This window comes from Melospiza georgiana, chromosome 13 (assembly GCF_028018845.1).
Source record: "Melospiza georgiana isolate bMelGeo1 chromosome 13, bMelGeo1.pri, whole genome shotgun sequence".
Classification (NCBI taxonomy): domain Eukaryota; kingdom Metazoa; phylum Chordata; class Aves; order Passeriformes; family Passerellidae; genus Melospiza; species Melospiza georgiana.
In genome coordinates, this window is record NC_080442.1 from 17,021,999 (window position 1) to 17,041,217 (window position 19,219).

At 44.5% G+C, this 19,219-nt stretch overlaps 1 protein-coding gene across 3 annotated transcripts in view; it reads right to left on the reverse strand.

Annotated features, from left to right (window-relative positions):
- Positions 1–875: 875 nt before the first annotated feature.
- The window catches only part of IGF1R (insulin like growth factor 1 receptor), a 169,259-nt gene continuing 150,915 nt past the window's right edge, over positions 876–19,219 (reverse strand). For 2 of the 3 annotated variants that reach the window (XM_058033172.1, XM_058033171.1), the window contains exons 19-21: positions 17,354–17,483; positions 13,623–13,757; positions 876–8,338 (exon numbers count right to left, since the gene is read on the reverse strand). In XM_058033172.1, the coding sequence (XP_057889155.1) occupies positions 7,972–8,338; positions 13,623–13,757; positions 17,354–17,483 (632 nt within the window). In that variant the 3' untranslated portion in view covers positions 876–7,971. Of the gene's footprint in view, positions 8,339–13,622; positions 13,758–17,349; positions 17,484–19,219 lie in introns of those variants that run through there. The other variant, XM_058033173.1, reaches the window with a different exon arrangement.

Sequence of the window (19,219 nt, forward strand, 5' to 3'; positions counted from 1 at the left end):
CTTTCCCCAAATTCTCAGTGCCTCTCCCAAGGAGAAAACCCCACAGTCCTTCCACAGAGCACAGCCCAAAGGCAAATCCAAGAGCTAACCTGTCCCAAGAGAGGCAATCCTGAAGCACTGTGCTGTGGGGAGGGTTAGGGAACGTGAGATTCCCTACAGAACGGGCACCAAAGGAGGTCCCAAATTGTAAAACATGGGAGCACAGAAGTGCTGGGTACCACAGAGGGTCACAGCACTGCCTTCAGCACACAGGGAATGTCCACGCTCTCCTCTGAAATCCTGCTGCCAGGACACAAGGACAAGATGAAATCAGTCAGGAACAGCGCAGCAGCAGCTTCATCTGGACACCTGGGATTTCCTGAGGGAAACAAAAGCCTGTTCCTCAAGCACCATCAGTAAAGAGGACAAGACACAAACACACCAGCACAGGCTGGGGCTTCAGGCCACCACTGAGCCCTGTTTTAGTCAACACCTCGATGCCAAGAGTCTGAGGAACTGGAAATGCCAAGACAATGCTGGTTTTCTGGCCGGTCCTTTCCAGTGTTACAGAAAGCTGAAAACCAGGTGCTGGCTGGCTGAATGCCTCACATGGGGATTGCTCTGCAGGTAAATAAATAACTAACAATGCTCACCTTATTCACAGGAACCGCCTCGTGCAAACTGCTCCAATCTCAGCCATGAAGGATCCAAAAGCTCAGTGTCTCTGGATGAAAATGCTTTTGATTTCAATCAAACAATGGCAGTACTGACTCCTATTAAGAGTAGCTCAATTAGATGCAGCCAAAAGGGCAGTGGAAGACCAGAGCAGCTTTGCTGTGACTTTTCTGACCTGTATTCGCTTTGCATAAGGAGCAACAAAATCAGAAACAAACAAATGCATACAGAATTCTTTTATTTAACTTAAATCATGTAGTACTGAAACTACTAGAAAAAAGCAGAGTAAGAGAAACTAAAGGAGCCTTAGCTTCAGCCATTCAAAATAGACAAAGTTTCTTCTTTTCATAATGTAAAGAATCCCGAGTATATCGCAATAACAGGAATAAATTCTTACAACAGAATATACAAAAACATTTTGAAATTTTTTATCTACTGATTCATTTTAATATAAACACAGGAATTTCTTTAGGAATAATTTATACACAGCAAGTCTTTTAATGTAATAAATTGGCCATGTTATTAATTTTCTCTTAAAAAAATTTAAACAAGAATAATTGGAAAATGTATTTGCAACTGCATCCATTCCTTAGCACTTTCTAGTTTTTTGTCCCAGAGGTAGACAAACTCTGGCCAATCCTTTCATCTCAAACCTCACTGGTTCAGAAAACAGAAGAAGAGAAAGGTGTCCCTGTCCACAGCAGAGAGGTTGGATCTTCAAGATTTTTAAATAACAATAAATAGGGACCCTCCCTTGCTCATTTCAACAAAGCTTCCAATGGTGCTCTACAGCTTTACACAAGCATTTAAAAGTGATAAGAAATTTGCAAAGAACTCTTCAATAGTAATTACCAAAGCCACCTTCCCTCTTTCCCTGATGCAGTGGCGTCCTTCACAGCAGGTGCTGAGCAGCCCCGGGAGCCTGGGGAGCAGCAAACCCCGCTCTGCTTCCCTGACCAGTGAGGTTCCTGTCATCCATGAAGGTAACTGCCCTAGACAGCAAAGTGAAATGACCACATAAGAGGATCCCACCCCAACCAAAGGGCTCTGGAAAACCAGGATACTGAAGATACAGAACATTTTCCCACCTCCTTTACTCACTCGTTGTATACTGAGTCACAAAGCTTGGGAGGGACGGGGGAGAGGGACAAGCCATGAACTGGACAAGTCAGCGATTCCTTTTTGGCATATTGTAAAGCTAACTAGTAACTGTACCATGGAAAAACTGATCACAGACAGACACACCCACACACGGACACAGAAAAGTGCCCTTAAATTATATTTTAGGCATTTATAAACTACAAACATTTTATAAAATTATTCTATGTACTTACAAAACGCAATGAAACATTTAGTTAGTTCTTGTAAACCAGATCTTCGTCAACTGACTACCCGTAATCTACTGGACTTGAAGCCCTATTGAAAATGCTAATTAATGGTTACTAATCAACAGAACGCATACCCAAAAAAATATATATGAGCACACACGCATATGCACACACACAAACTAGTGAAGTCCTAAGGTACTTGCAGAACAGGCCGGCTGCAGGCGAGACCGATCCGTACAGGCCGATGACCAACCACTGCCACACTCCTGGTAAGGCATTTACTGCTCCAGCTGCAAAGCCCAGAGGTTCATTTACAAGTACCAACAACCTCAATTGGGACACCTGAGCGCTGCTGCTGTCCCACAGATTAAGCTCAGGGATATTACCTCAAACTTCTGCCAAGCCCTGTGTCTCTGTAAATCCCCACTGCTGCATCCTTTGTTGTCAGGTGTCTCCCCACAAACTCCTCTGTGCTGACTGACCCAGCTGCTCCATGTCAGAGGCTGTTCAGCACCTCTGAATGAGGTGTCCTTCAAAGCCCTCCTGTCTACTTGAGTTCTGTATCTTCAGCACCCCTGGCCACTTGTGTTGTTTCTACACAACATTCTTCAATCCTTGTCTGCACATCTACTCATGGGTTAAGTTGCAATATCTGGCTTTATCACTGGTTAGTAGGGAGTGGATCCCTTGCACCTTCCTCCACTGTTGTTCAGCCCAGTGATTGAATACACGGTTGACAAACAAAATAAGAATAACAGGAAACAAGTGTTACTTGTACTAATGGAATGAAAAGGGTTTAAATATATATATATATATATATCTATATTATAGATATACATATGCAGATATATATATATGTATATATAGATATATATGTATGGAGTTACACCAACAATAGGAGTGTTGTTCAGTTAGACTTGGATTGAACCCAACAGCCCTCAGCAGTTCCCAGAGGGCCTGACAGCAGCCCCCTCTGGTCACCAGTCATCCTGGGCAAACTGGGCTTCCTTTCCTTTGTTTTAGGAGACCAAGAGGAGCATCAGTGCACCTGGAACCACACAGCACTTGGCACCACCTGGGAGGAGCAGGGGCATCACCCAGGGCGGCTCCACACCTTGCGCCATGCTCGGCTCCTGCCTCTGGTTTATCGTCCCTCCAAGGAGCACCTGATTTAGTGCCACGGCTGTGTCTGCACAGCAATTGTGCTCCCTGCAAGGACACCAGCTCCTCTGCCAGGGCACTCTGCAGTGCCACTCAGGAGGGACCCAGGCTGAGCCCTGCAGTCCCTGCTCCCCTCGGCGCCGCCAGCTCCTGTCCCACCGCATCGGGACATCCTGGTGCCATTCCTCAAATGCTGCTTTTCAGGGCTGGGTGGGCTTTTGTGTTTAATTTATAAACAAACTGGATTACTTTAACTTTATTCAAACATAGCTGAAGTTCTAAATAAATTTTCCATACCAGACAAGCCAGTGGTCTCAGGGAAGAACAACATTATAAACCATATTATGACTCTATCAAGCCAACATTAATTCTCAGTTGTTCACATGCATAAACAACTCGATTTACTGTCCAAGGGAAGTCTGCATGAAAAACCCATGTGAATAAAGCTATTCAAAATGCACAAAACACAACAAAAAAAGCTATGGAAACAAACAGAACAAAAAAGGAATTAAGCTTGAATTGCAAACACAATGCAATGGTATCATGAAGGTGGTTTGGTCCAGGAGAGCTGACTGCCATCACACACAGACACGAGGCCTCGTGGCTGTCTTCTACTGAAGTGCTTTTTGAAATGCTTCTTGTGATGCTACGTCATTAGTGTTTCTTCCTAATGCATTGTAAAACCACCTACGTACAATTCTACAAACCAGAAACTCGGACAGTTTTAACAAAACCCTCCTAGCCAGCTGAAAGATCTGAGGATCTCCAGTTGTGGTAATCAATATGTGCAAGGGAGGGGAACAGCCACTGCACCCAAAGGTCACTTGAACATCAAACATGGAAAACCAAACGAGTAATAGTGAAAACTTCCAATTTTGCTGGTTTCTCAGGACTAGGGAGAAACGCTCCCTCCAAAGACAAACTGTAGTAGTTAACCACAGCACTGTGTATCCAAGAGGTTGGGTACAACTCCAAGTAGCCAAGCACCACATTACTCAGATACCACAACCAACACCTGCATGAACAGCTGCCAGAGCTGGAAAAAAGGAAACATTATACAGCAAGCTGATGGCAAGCTCATGTTAGTCCTGTGTGCTTGTAAACCAGTTACACGCTGTCAGAGGGCAGTTAAAATTTGATGGCTGGTCCATCAGAATCCACAGTTATAATGCGTATAAACAGGGGAAGAAAAGGGAGCTGACTTTTTACTGGCACATTAAAAGAAATCAATTCAATGTTAGTTAAAAAAAAAAAAAAATCAGTGCTCTCATCAAACAGAAGCAGCAAAGACCAAAGCTGTAAATTTGATGTAGCAGCCAGTGACAGGTTTTGGTCAAGAAAGCAATGCCATCCCATAGGAGCCAATTTATTTTTGGGTTCTGATTCAGCCAAATATCTTTTTGATGCTTGTGACATCTGAGCAAGAACTGGCAGGAATGACTTAGTCCATTCTACAGGACAAACAGAAAGAACATTCCCTTTAGTATTTCTTCTGGACCTTGAAACATTGTAAACATTTGATTTCTGTAACAGATTTCAGGAAATACTCACAATTTGAAGCTCCCATATCAGGTCAGCTGCATTTCCACTCCTCCAAACACGCAGCGTTTTGCTGCTGACCCAAGGGCTGCTGTGACAGCACATTAAAAAGCCTCTGTGTTTCCTTAAAGAATGGTCACCCTAATCACACAACTCTTGGATTTCTCCTCACAACAACAGATTTTAAGAAATTGGAGAAACCCCTTGGAATTGAGGCAAATATTCTGAGGTGACCCTCTGTGACAGGCAGTGACTGTTCCCCTCCAGAACCTAGAGCATGTGGTATATGGAGTGAGAGGTTACCAGTATCAACGGCATTTATTGGCTGCTGAGAAATGTGAGATGTATTTTTTTTATATACACACATATAAAAAAATAAGAGTGAGGTAGATAAATGTTTGAAAAAAAAAAATCAAAAAACTGTCCCCCTGTCATACTCTAAAACCCTTATCTCAGTATTTAAATTCATTATGGGGCATCTCTACAGTGATTTAAACTGATATCACAAAAATAAATAAAAAATCCTACATAGAATACCTTCTTAATTAAATTTTTTGTCTTTTTCATTTTCAAAAAGGAAAAAATAACTATGGGACAGAGGCAAGAGAAGATAATGGGACCTAAACTACACAAGCAAAAAGCACTACAAACTTTTAAAAATCTCCAGTCAAAACTAGCAATCAGTATAATTTTTCTCATTGTTCTTACTCAAAACATTTGAACATTTCCATCCCAGAACCACCTCTTCCTGCCATCGTTTGGTTGGATCAGTGCTAAACAAAGGCCTAGACTGGAACTAAGGTAAGATGAGCAACTGCTGCGACTCCTCGGGTGTCGACTTCCTGACGGCCCCTCCTTCCCCTCTCACCAAGGCTTCTGCAACTGAACAAACAAGCTCACTCGTCTTCTTTTGTTCTGAGGTTTGGTCTGTGATTTAAGCCACAAGCTTGGACTTGTACAGGTTTCCATAGCTGCCAACACTTCACTGTTTGCCAGCCCAGCCGCCGGCCCCAGCTCTGAGCTTCCCACCAGCCCCACGGGAAGGGCACAGGGGCTGCCCTTTGCCTGGGGGTGGTTTTCTTCACCAGGGCTGGGAAAAGCAGCCCAGGTGCCCTCCAGGAGGGCTTCCCTCCAGGAGGGCTTCCCCATCAGGAAGGCGAAGAGCTGGGGTTGGCTGGAGCCAGGTGATCGAATGGCCACCTTAGGAATGCCTGGCATCGCCAGCTGCACCTGGCACAGCTCTCGTTCACAGGGTGGAAGGGTTAAAAGAATCTTTTTAAGGATCAGTGTCCCAAAAGCCTGGTGTCTGCTGTTGTACCCAACTAATAATTCAGAAAGAATACATGTGTGTGTGTGTGTGTGTGTGTGTCTGTGTGGGGACGGGCGGGTGGATGTGTGAACAAGCAGGGAGGGCAGGAGGGGTAGGACCCTTGTACAACAATGAATATAAACACTGAACAAGGATGTACTAAATAGTTAACCTTTTGTTTCTGACCTGAGTTTGTATCACGCCTTGCACTGTAAGAGACTCGTGTGCTGTCTGGGCAGAGGTTAGTGGGAAGGAAGGAAAACTGGGGCTTAAAAACACCACACCACAGCACTGCCAGAGTGTTCCTGTGCGGGGTGTCCCTTCTTTCTCCTCGTCCCCCTCCAAAGCCCCGTAGCCCACACAGCCAAGATGTTGTAAAACAACTAATGGGAAGGAAAATAAAATTTAAAAAAAAATAAAAAAAAAAAAAAAGGAGGAAATGTATTTATAAAAAGGCATTAAACAGTTCATGGCAAATCATATGAAAGGTTATCAGTTACTGGGAAGGAGGAAGTAAAAGTTACACACTATAGTACAAAGCATAAGAAAATTTGTTGAAGTGGAAGGGAAGGGAAGGAGGGCAGACCTGAAGGTTTTCATAGATTAAATCCACAAAGATAAAGAACAAAAAAAATAGCAGCTTTTTTCTGTACAGACATATAGATGAGTATCTGAACCGTAAGAAAGTTATAAAAGTGACACAAAAGACAATGTGTATGCAAATGATCCATGGTCTAACATAGAACTGCAAGACCCTTCGAGAAGTCTTAATAATAAAGAGTAAAGGTCAACAAAGCATCGTATACTTGAATCCGGTTACTGCTTTTTTTGTCTTCTCCAATTTATGTTCCTAGGTGTTTTTTCCTTGCAAGCCTGGGAAGGAAGGCAGGCTGCAACGATGGAGATCTCGGCCGCTCATTCTCAGCTTTTTCGTAACTCATTTTTGGCGGGCGGTTGACTTTTTTGTACGAAATGCACACGTGTTTGTTTAGCTCACCACTGCCAGTTTTGTCCAGAATTCACTGGGATGGGGACAGGGGTGGAGGGAGGGCTGGTTCTTTACCCCATCCCTTTTATCTTCTCCATCACAAGAAAAGAAAAAAACAATCACATTTTGTCCAGTTTTGAAAGAAGATCTAGACAATTTGACTTTTTTTAAATTATTTTTTTTTTAAATACCAGTGCATGACTGAATAGAACATATTGGTCAGGATCTGTTTTGAACAGAGCAGTTGATTACTGTGCTCCTTCCATGACTACAAAAAAACACAAAAGAAAGCAAAAAAACAAACGAAAACAAAAAACAAAGAGTTCATTTTTTTGGCAAAATTTGGCAGCGTTGAAAATGGTAACAGCCTTGGACGAATGATGGCCCTTTTTTATTCTTTTACATGTTCCTAAAAAGATTAAAGAGCAACATTAAAAATCCAGTCTTTTTTAGTTTAGGGTTTTTTTGTGTGTGGTTTTTTTTTTTTTTTTGTTTGTTTGTGGTTTTTTGTTTGTGTTTTTTTTTTATAAAGACCTACAGTGTTAGGCAGGTGCTTGCAGGGGTACTGGGAACCACCTGGCCTGCAATATCTTTGATCTGATAAAAGTGCTGTACGGTTGAACTTGCACGCAGATATGTTTCCCATTATGAAGCAAAGAGACAGAAAGAAAGAGAAAGAAGAGAGAGAAGAGAGGAGAGAGACATCAGATCTCAAGTTTTCTGTTGCTATTAAGTGTTAACATTTATGAGTTTTAAAAGGCCAACTGTGTGCCCCACGACTGGAGTCCTTGACTGAAACAAACATCTGCTTGCATATTGAAAAAAAAAAAAGAAAAAGACGGTAACTTGTTTACTGAAAAAAGGGTTCTCCCAAGTGCAGCTATGGCAGTTCTGAAGATCCACTGAGGTACAGTAGGCTTTTGAATATATTGTGATTTTCTTTCTGTCTTCCCCCAATGCCTGTGTTTGCGCGTGTTTCGCTCCTGCGAGGATCAGCAGGCCGAGGACTGGGGCAGCGGCAGGGCGCGCTCGTTCTTGCGGCCGCCGTTCATGTGCGCGTACGGCTGCCGCTCCTCGAAGCTGGCGCGCAGCACCACCACGCCGGGGCCGTTCTCGGCCTTGTGTCCTGAGTGCTTGTCACTGGGCTGCAGGGTGGAGGAGGGGTCTAAAGGAATGCTCTCCATGTTCTCAGTCTCCAGGTCAAGCTCCTCTGTGTCCGGAGGCTTGTTCTCTTCACTGTAGAAGAAGGAGACCTCTTTGAAGGCTGGGTCCAGCTCGTCTTTGATGCTACCGATGATTTCCAGGAAGGAGGGTCTCATCTTGGGGTTGTACTGCCAGCACATGCGCATCAGTTCGAACCTGGGCAGGGAACACACAGGAGAGACATTTACTGAGGGCTTCAGAGCCATGACTGGGTCAAGTTTTAGAGAATCATTCCACCCCCAGGGAAGGCAAAGTGACAGAACTTCCACAGGCTGAGATCCCCAGGGTTGTGGGTTCAACACCCATAACTGGTCATTTGCTTAAGAGTTGGAATTGATGATCCTGGTGGGTCCCCTGCAGCTCACAACATGCTGTCAATCTGTGTCACATTTCCACCTTCCTCTCATCACCCATTTACTCCCACACCTCCTACCTCACCTCTCCTGCTCTTTCCCACACCTTGTGTCTCATGGGTACCTGATATCCAACACCACTGCATACTTTTATTCTGACTTGGTATTTCTCTTTTTCCTCTAAATTACTCTGTGCTTACTCAGCCATAAGCTACATGATTCCACCTCTCAGAGTATCTTTTTCAAACAACTCATCCCACCCCGTCAATACTGACTTGGAAAGAAATTAAAATAGGAAATACACACAAGGTAAAGCACCGCCTTTTTCCCCTGAAAGAAGAAAATTACATTAAAATTAACTGTAATCCCCAGTGGACATTTGCCAATCTCAAAGACATTCTCTAATCTTTTTAAAATTAGGTTGTTTTCATTTACGGCCAGGGATGCATTAATATTTTACAGAGTGTGAGATCATCTGTTTAAGCACATCCATGATTAGATCTGTACAATGTCCCATGCTGGCAAAACAAAACCACAAAATGAAACTGTAATACAGACATAATGAAAACAGCATTTTCATGACACAGCAAAATTGGATATTCCCAGGAGATCGCCCTGAGCTTTAAACATAACACAAGAAAGGATTTCACCGTCTGTGAAGGTGGAATAGGGATGTCTTCTGTTAACACAGCAGAGTAATAGGACAAATTTAAATAAGAAAAGGAAGATTAGCATTAATTCTTCCAGCCAACCCTCTGTGTACACAGTGCTCAGAGGAACACGCTGTGTGGAGGAAGTCACTGCTGGCCAAAACTACTACTCTGTGCTAGAGTAAGAATGGATCTAAAAATAAAATAAAGCCAAGAAAGATATCTCAGTTAAGGTAATGCACATCTCTGACTCACCTGCCAGCACTGGGACCTGCAGCCCCAGTCAGACCCCCTTGGCTTGCTGGGGTTTATTTCCCACCTCTGCCAGCCTTCCCTTAAGCCAGGTCACCTGAACTTTTAGCTTCAATTCTAGAGAACAACAACACCATATTTCCAACTTGCACAGATTTTCAGAGTGCAAACAAGCAATTCTATTTGATCTTTTCATTAGCTCTCACTGCCTTGTGCCCTCAGTTGACCAGATCTGTGCATCAGTGTGGAAAAATTTTATTTTAAAACTAAATAGACCAAAACAAACAAACAAATTCACTCTCTTTTTGTATAGGAAGTAAGTTCATCCCGGAGTAATGTTCCTGCTCTAGAACAACCCTTCCAACAGGACTGACACTGAGCTGGAGAAGCCTGGGCTCTGCAGCCCATGGTGGCTCTGGAGAGAGTTCAGGAGCCCCGGCCTGAAACAAAACCCCAGCCCAGAAACTCGAGAAATTGGGAAATACTGTTGCACCTCCACTGCGCTCTCAGCTGAAGTGAACCAGCAGAGAGGGCAAGTGGCTGTGTTTGGGCTGCAAACACTGCTGAGTGCTCCAACCAAACCCAAAGCAATCTTCACTGAAGTGCATCTAAAGTGCCCAACATCCCTGCCAGACTCCACTGGCAGCGCTCCGCGTGAGCAAACGTCAGCCACCTGAGAATGGCCTTGTGACACCCAACTGGAGCTGGCAAAACCAGCCCGTGCTGGGAGAGCTCCCCGGGTACTCAATGCTGCATTGTAACCGCACGTAGACACGCAAACACTGCCCAGCTCCTGCTTGCTTTTGAGTCTGAAAAGCCTTTCAGAGCAAAAGCCGAGCCAGACTATAAAACTGCACCGTACCCTCACCCACAAGGGTGAGGAAAGCTTGAGACATAAATATATAAAATCCATTTCTGTTACTTCATTGCTGTTTCCCTTCCAGCTGACTGCTGTGTCCCTGAATAGAAGCTTGGCTGGAGCCAGGAACTCTGGATATTCGCTGGCGCTGCGCCCCGAGGCCTAAGGGCAATGCTAAGGAGATACCACAAGCAGCGGAGTAATGCATGTGACATCAGCACAAACAAGGACATGTGATGTTTCTTTTAAGCCATTCCAGATTTAAAAACCCTACAGAGTTCCCATAAAAGGATTTTTTTTTTCCTTTTTAACTCTGTGTGTTCGCAGGCCTTGTTTACATTATCTCAAACAAAATAAAAACCTTTCCAATAGACAATGGAGGAATTTACAGGCTGTTAATACAACCTGAGCAGATTTATAAAGTACGTTCCTGACTGGTGGCAAGTGAGCTCCAGGGAGCTGGAGGCACCACCATGGGATAGGGGAATAGCCAGCATCCCTCTGTGCATCTTTTGCTCAAGGAAATGAGCAGAAACTGAGCTCTGTTTTACACAGAGACAATAACAGAAAAAAACCAAAAACAGAAAATGGAAAGTTCCTATAGAAACTGCATTCCATTTGTGCTTTGCAATACACTTGATTTGGTGGGGAACAGCAAAAGGACCTCTCCTCCCCTGCTGGTGCCTGTGCTGCCAGTGCCTCTGCAGAGCAGACCCCGGGTTCTGAGCAGGAACAAAGGGAAATCAGCACTGCGTAAATAGTCTACAATGCATGTGGGGGAAGCAATCCTGCTTCAAAAACAGAGTGGAATTCCAGCCTCCACAACTTTTAAAAGCCCCATGGGAACACACTGTCTGAGAGCTTCAGCTGTACCACAGCTCGGTGCCACGCAGCCGTCACCTGATGAGCAGTGCCATAACAATGGGAGGACATAAAAACATCACTGAGTGCACAGGAAGAGGAGAAAAACAGCAAAGCTTCTCCTGGCACTGTCTTACTGAACCATCTGTCTTATTGCATGGTTCTGTCTGCAGAGCCACGCCAGCTATGCCAAGAGGGTGTAGCATAAACACAACTGAGGCTTGTTTCACCCTGTGCAACAGTAAAGAGCCTCCAGAAATACCCTCCCCTTTGTGCTTTGCCCTTTTCACAGGGATTCACCACCTCCAGCCACAGGACAACCCCCTGTAAAATCCCCCTTTGCCCAAGCATCCTTTGCCCTGCTCAGCCATGCTGTAGAACAGAACCCACCCAGCTCCACCTAAAAGCCACTGACCCACTGTGCCAGGCTCAGGAGAGCACAGGCACTGACAAGGATCCATATGCAATTTCAGGGCTCTTAGACACTGATAAAAACACTCTCCTGCCCATGTCCTCATCTTCCTGCAGGTTCCCAGCTGAGGAGGAGGTTATGGGCCCTGGAGAGGAACCAGAGCAGGTCTGGTCCTGCCAGCAGTGTGTGGGGCAGTGGGGAGGTCACTGAGGGTGGCACAGCATTGGCACAGCTTCCTGGGCAGGGAAAGAACTGAAAACAGGCAAAGAATAAAGCACCACAGGAACATAAGACATTTTTTGATTGCCAAGCGCATGTGCAGGGAACAAAGGTGAAGGTTACTCCTGGAGCTCTCTACTGTTATTCCTACAAATGCCTACTTGAATTTCAGCAGATTTGGGTGTCTGTACTGAAACAAAGACAAAACAAGCTGAAAGGGAGCAAAAGCAAGTCACAATAAGGTCATACTTTTTTTTCCTCCCCTTTTTACATTTGGGATAAAGCCAAGATGTTTTATACTCAACTTTATCACTAAAAAAAGGCGAACAAAAAATTTCACCACCAAAGTGGCTGTGCCTTAGGTCTGAGTTCAGCTCATTCCTTTTTCTGACAGAGCAAAGCAGCACAATTCAAAGGCAGATTTTTTTTATTCAGCACCTCTTGTCAGGCTGAACCAGCCTGTGAGCAGCTTCTCCATGAGGAGCAGCACAAGAAAGGCCTTTGCACACCAGTGCAAAGATTTGCTCTGCCAGACTTTAACCAAGCTCTCCCAGCTCAAAAGCAGGACCTTGAAAGGGGATTCATGCAGCAGCAACAGCCCCGGAGCAGAGGAGATTCCCTGAGGAGGGGGAGGAAGGAGAGCTGGGTGGGCTGCAGCAGAGAGAACTTCTGGGCTGACTCCCTCCCACCCTGCTCACAGCACACACACCCAGCTTAACAGGGAATTCCTGATGCTGCATCTCTCCCCACTGAGGCTGCTCTCACTGCAGAGGTGCTTTCTCCTGTGAACCCAGAGAGCTGAACCCACCACATCCCTGCCCTTCCCAGCTGTGCCCACCCCATTACACAGCTCTGTGTGTTAAACAATGTCCAGTCCATCCAACTGCCAGGAATTCTCCTCAGCATCTCGAAAGGGAAGGAATGTGAAACCAAGGAATCACATGGCAGCTACACCTCCCCCTGCATATACCACCCACCCCCCTCAAACAACAAAACGACACTGCCTGTCATCTGAAACCACAGCCAGGCTCCAGCCAAAAAAGCTATTTTCCTAAGAATCCCAAGCAGCTGAGGCCCTTAAGTGATTGTATCCCTTCTGGGGGCCTCCAACAAATTTCAATAAGTGCAAGACGCAGTATTTCCTTCCCAAAAGTCAGTTTGGGAAGTATATCAAAGCAATAAAGTCTGAACAACTGAAACTGCTGTACACAAAGGCCAGCAGAAGTATTTCAGCAATGTAAAGCTAAAAACTGAAGCTGCTGCACTGCACACCCTCTGCTGCTGTGAGGCTGTGGGTTGATCCTGGGGCAGGGAGAGGTTTTTCTGTGGAAAACCTCACCCTGTGCTTGCAGGGAAGGAAACTGTTAGCAGGGGGGATTGGTTTATCTCAATGGGACAAGTGCTGGGCCTGAAACAGCAGATTCAATCCAGCCTCAGATACACTGATTTGTCTGTATGCTGAACTGAAAAGTTGAATTCCAGTGTTTACACACATTTCAGCTTGTTCCTTGCTCTCTTCTCTCTTTATGCTCAATTTTAAGCAGAAGAGAGATGATTTAGGCACAGATCCTCCTGATGTAGCAAATGTCACTTATGTAGTGACATTTTTATTAAGCCTCATTTTATACAGTAACACAAAGCCTGGATTTTGTTTGCCTATTAGAGGAGGTAGCCCAAGGTGAGATTCTGGCCACAAGCAAAGTTGTTTTCTGGAATGTCTCACCACCATACAACACTGGATTGACAGAGACTGAGCAGCCCCTCCTGTGGTAGCTGGCAAGGGCAGACCCTGCAGGAGGCACAGGCTGTGCCTGCAGGGCAGTGTGGCACTTACAGCATGTCAGGACAATTGTCTGGCTTTTCCAGCAGCCCCCCTTCCATGACGAAGCGCAGCACCTGCTCGTTGGTCATGCCCTGGTACGGCTGCTCCGCCAGCGTCGCGATCTCCCACAGCACCACTCCGAAGGACCTGCAGGAACAGCACAGCTTCAGCCTCCCAGACAGTTCACAAGGTGTAATTCTTACAAGATGCCGAGTGCTGGGTGTCCATGGGTGTTTTCTTTTACCAAAGAATTCCAGTTGCTCAAAAAACACGAGCCTGTGGTGACAGCCACAACCCCTCCCTCCAGAGACTGCTGACTTCAAACACCTCCACTCCAGTGAGAAAAGGGCTCAGGTGGGAAAAACTCAGCTACCCCTTGTGACATGCGTGTAACTGTGTTCTTGAAACACAGCTTCCAGCTCCTTCCAGATAACTACAAAGGACAGCAGAAGTGAAAAAAAAAAGCAGTTTGTCTAATAATAGGAATTGATTACTGGCAAAGGAAGATAAGCATAGTTATGTAATTGGGTAGTTTGGACGTAAGTATTGACACTTTCTAAAAATATCTCCATTTAAAATTAGATTATTGAGCAGACACAGCTCAAATTGTCTGCGCTGCACTGAAGAGTCATCTGCTTTTAGAGCTGCTGGGCAAAGAAGGAAAATCTCAATGCTGTCTGTGTGGTAAAATGCTGAGTCAAGCTGAGTGAAAAACACACGGTTCCACTGGGGGGGAGTTATGAAAACAGGAGTCCAGTGCCATTAGCTGGTTATGGCCCTGTGGTTTTATCTTTCAGATATCCCTGGGATCTAAACTGGTTTGCATCTGGAGCCAGAAGCCACAAACTGCCCTGCAATTGTTTTCCTTTCAGGGGAGGGAGGGACAGGGGGTCAACTCAACATTTGGGTGCCTTTGAAGCTTCTTTGATCACTGCAGGGATAACAAGGACAAGTCTTGCACACCTACTCGTCAGATTATCCTAACAAATAAACTCAGATTGCTCCTTCCAGGCAACTACCAGCCTTGAGAGAATGCAAGATGCTGGGGATTTATTTATAGAAATCCACCCTCACCCTGAACAGTATTACATTAATTTTAAAATGTCCTCCTTCCCTAACTACAACAAAACCAGCCCTGTTTAATTACCTCATTCTTCAGCCTGAAAAGCATTAGAAGAATGAGTTGCTAAAATAAAGCTCCACCCTTCAAACCTCCAGACACTCTTCCTTCCTGCAGTTGCCATTTCACCTTACAGCTTATAAATCCTGGACTCCAACCACTCAACAGGGTTTTGTCTTTTTGACATCTTGGCTTCTAGAACTGATCTCGAAGAACATGGAACTACATGTCACAATATCTGCCCAGAAAGGCAGGAAAAACAATCTCAACCTTTTGTTTACTGCTTGATGCAAATAAATGGCCCCTAAAACAGCCAAGCTCCACAGTTTACACTGAGCAACTTCAAATCTGAACAAATAAAAGGATTCAGGGAATTTTTCCTGGCATGAAGAGACTTCCAATGTACAGTGCCTGCTTTAAAAGTCACTGAGAAGGAATGATCCGTTTAGCCATAAGCAGATCAAGTAAACAGACAGCATTTCATGACAGTGTTAAGTCAAGTTCCACTACATTTGGAATTTAGATTGAAATTTCTCTGTAGCTGTGGATACATGTTCTAAACAAACAGCAAATTTCTCATGTTGAGCCTGGTTTTTTGTGCCTCCAGACAAGTAGACCCCTGTGAAACAAATTTCAGAGTAAATCACTTCCAACAATTAAGATGCCAAACCATTCCAAGGAGAAACTCTCTGAAATACCCACGAGTACTGTGAGCCTCCTCTCCATAAAACCATTTTTTCCCTCTTTATGCTTACAAGTAAAAATCTGTCAAGATTTTACTGCTCCTCCTCTTCAGCTTTCCAATCCTGTAATCAGTAAAGTCCTTTCCAGGCCAGGATATTCACTCAGATTGTCCCACTGATGAAGTGCAACACCATTTGCACAACCCTGCTTTGGACTGAGCAACCAACAAATGCCAAATCCTGGAATCCCAGGATGGCTTGGGCTGGAAGGGAACTTAAATCCCATCTTGTTCCACCCCTGCCATGGTCAGGGACAACTTCCACCCCCCCAGGCTGCTCCAAGCCCCATCCAACCTGGCCTTGGGCACTTCCAGAGATGGAGCAGCCACAGCTCCTCTGGACACCCTGTGCCAGGGCCTCACCACTCTCACAGGGAATAAATTCTTCTCAAAATTCAATCTAAACCTCCTCTCTTCCTTGTAGAGAAGCACTCATATACTTCCTGCAACAACTACAGCACTAATTTACATCTGACACCTTATTTGGCGTCACCTGGGCTTTTTTTGTTTGGAATTTGAGTTATATTTAATAAAGAATAACATCAATTAGGAGTCCCAGGCTAAAAGAAGGCATGTGTGGAACACACATGGGACACCCCCAGTGCTCACCCTGAGCTGCTGCTGAACCCTTTGGAGGCAATGGCTGGACCTGGAAATTCCTGTTGTGTGGCTGGAACAGGCAGCTCTGCCAGCTCCTCACTCCAGGCTGGGTCAGTTCTGCATCTGGGGATTTTCTAGTGATATAATCCAAATTTCTGTCTGCTTTGTGAAGCCATTACAAGTCCCAAAATTCTTTCACTGGGGGGACTGCCAAAAGCATGCCTGCACTGTTCAATCAGATAAATGGCTGATACAGGGCTTCCCTTCAACTCAATGTGGCTGTTTTCATCTGCTTCCAAGTCTGAGGGTTAGTGGATTCAAAAGTAAGTTACTAGCCATATGTAAAATCAAATTTAAGCATCATTCTGGTGCTTTGCTTTTTCACTTTAATTCCTCTTAGGAACTTTTTGTTCAGAGCTGGTGCTGTGAACTACAGACCACTGACTCCAAACTCCTCAAGCTGCTCACAGAAAATGCAGTTTACTCCTAAAACACCATTCCTACTGACTTCTAGACATTTGGAGGCAATCAGCTGCCAATTCTGTAACAGATCAGCAGTAAAAACATCTTGTTAGGAAGGCAGAGAAACCATAAAAGACAGAGGAGAGGTTTTGCCAGTACACAACCATCTTCTGCCAAGTTCTCTCTACCTATCTCCAAAAGCTGGGGGGTGTGTGGGGAATTGTTCCAGGGGATTACTTCTCCCAAGCACACGCCTCTATTAATAACTGCACAGATACAGCAAGCATGCAGTGGGCTTTGAAATTTCTGCATCTTGCAGTATATAAACCAAGCAAACAAAGCTCCAAATGGAGAGGGATATGCACAAGGGAGAACTCCCCAAAAAAGCCTGTGAGTGTACACAACCCATCTGGGGGAAAGTGATGTTATTTACACAGAAGGTTTTGATGGAAAAGCAGGTCAGCACTAGGAACCCTTCTATATTCTTGGCAACTTTTAATGCTTTTCTTGAAGGAGGACAATTTTAAAAATGACAACTTGCTCTTCCAGGTGAAGATAATGTTTTTCACTGCACAAATGATTTTAAAACTAACAGCAGGAAACATCCTGCCACCTCCAGTTCTGGAAATCATTTAATTCTGCTCTCTCTGAGAGCAAAATTCAACCTCACGAGCTCTTGCTGAACCACGAACTCATGGAACAAGAGAGTTACCTCTGAATGGACAGGAGAAGCAGTACCCTTAGTTAAGTCTACTAAAACAAGGAGAGAGCCTAGAAAGGAGGAGGTTAAAGCAGTTTTTCAGAGCCCTGTTTTGTTACCAGACGTCGGAGTGCGTTGTGAAGACTCCGTCCTTGAGCGACTCCGGGGACATCCAGCGCACAGGCAGCAAACCCTTCCCTCCCTTCCGGTAATAATCTGTCTCGTAGATGTCTCTCGTCATGCCAAAATCTACAAGGTAGAAACACTCTGGGTTTGTGGGAGAAAATGAGGAACGTCTCCCCTTCCTACAAGGCAGAGAATCACACTTGGCTGTGAGGAATCTGCGCTGTGCTCCCACGACACTTCAGCTGCTGCCTCGGGGCTGGTGACCTTCCCTCCCAACACCAACAGACTGTGCCACTGCTTCGGGGGTGACAAGTCTGAATGGTTTAAATATAGCAATGTGAAAAGTTACAGCACTTATGCTCAAGCTATGCAGTAAGATGAGTCTTCTTAAGGTCACATAATTCACTAATTGTTCGCCCAATTCAGTGATTTTTGGGTTTTTTAAGGAGCTCCTTTAGTACTTATAACCATTGTGTGTCATTGAACAATCTCACATGCTGAAGGAAATACTTCTTTTGGTTTTCTTTTTCCTATTTCCAAAGGTAATTCCCAGTTTCTGTACAATATTCCATTTCAAGTGCTACAGAGGATTATGCTGTTCATTTGTGATTAACACACCCAAATATTGAAGACATACTTCCAGTTTATATCCATGCTTAGCTGTAACTTCATAAGCATTTGCAAGACTTGGATCTAAGGATGTTCAACCCCCTGACTGTAACTCAGATTTATTCCAGTGGTTTTTCCCTACAATCAGTCTGAGACAGAATTGCTGGGTCTCACACTTGCCTATTGACCTCAGTTACTGTGTTCTCAAAAAGTTCATAAATTAGAGGTCATCAGTCTGATATTAAATGCTGTCTGATGACACACAGGTCAAAATCCATTTTAGCAACACAGACCTGTAATTGCCCCTTTTTTTCCCCCAGGAAACGTGCACAGAACTCCCCCAGGTCTCTCAGTGATCACCAGTCTGTGGTGAGTGACCAAGCAGGGGTACCAGGGACACCATACCCAGGGTGATTATGACTAAAAAGCCCATCTGTGCAGCTCTTCCATCACTCCCACACACCAGGGTGACCTTATCCCAGCTGAATGGAAGATTTTTGCAAAATGTAATGCAAATAAGAAACAGACACACAGTGAGCACAGGGTAGTGTGGCATAAAGCTCTTCCTCTGAGATCTGAACAGTCTTAGTTGGTGTGTTCCAGCCAAGATGCTCCTAAACTGTTTCAGCATGAGGGGATTTTCAATGCTGCTACATAAACAAGAGCAGTGCAGCACATTTACAAAGTACTTTTGGGGTAACCATGAACATACTAAAGGGAAGAAGTGCACCATATCTTCAGTTTACAGAATTGTAAAACAAGCTGATGGGGGCAGGAGGAGAAAACTGCAATGGGAAGGATTTAGGCTGACTTCCCACGAACCTGCAGAAAATACACAAAATCCCCAAAAGATCTTATTTCCTAATTAACTGACTCAAAATGAAATCATTTTTTCTTTCTCCCAAATGACAGGATTACTTACACAAATTATCAAAATAGCTGAGTTAAGCTCTGAGAAAAAGAATTAGTTTCCTACAGCAGAAGGCTGCTGCTATACATGTTATTTTAATATGCACAACTCAAAAACAGCCAACAGCTTAAAATCACTCTCTGGAGAGAAGACTGAAAAAACTCATCTGACACTATTTTGGAGGGATGGTGAAAGGAAAAAAAAAAAATGGTGATCTAACAGCAGAGCAGAAGAAAAGCCATTCAGCTGTCTGGGAAGCAGAACTCCAGTTTAGACTGGAAAGCACCCAGCTGAAGTCATTCCACTTCCAACTCAAGATACGATTTAAAATAATCCTAAA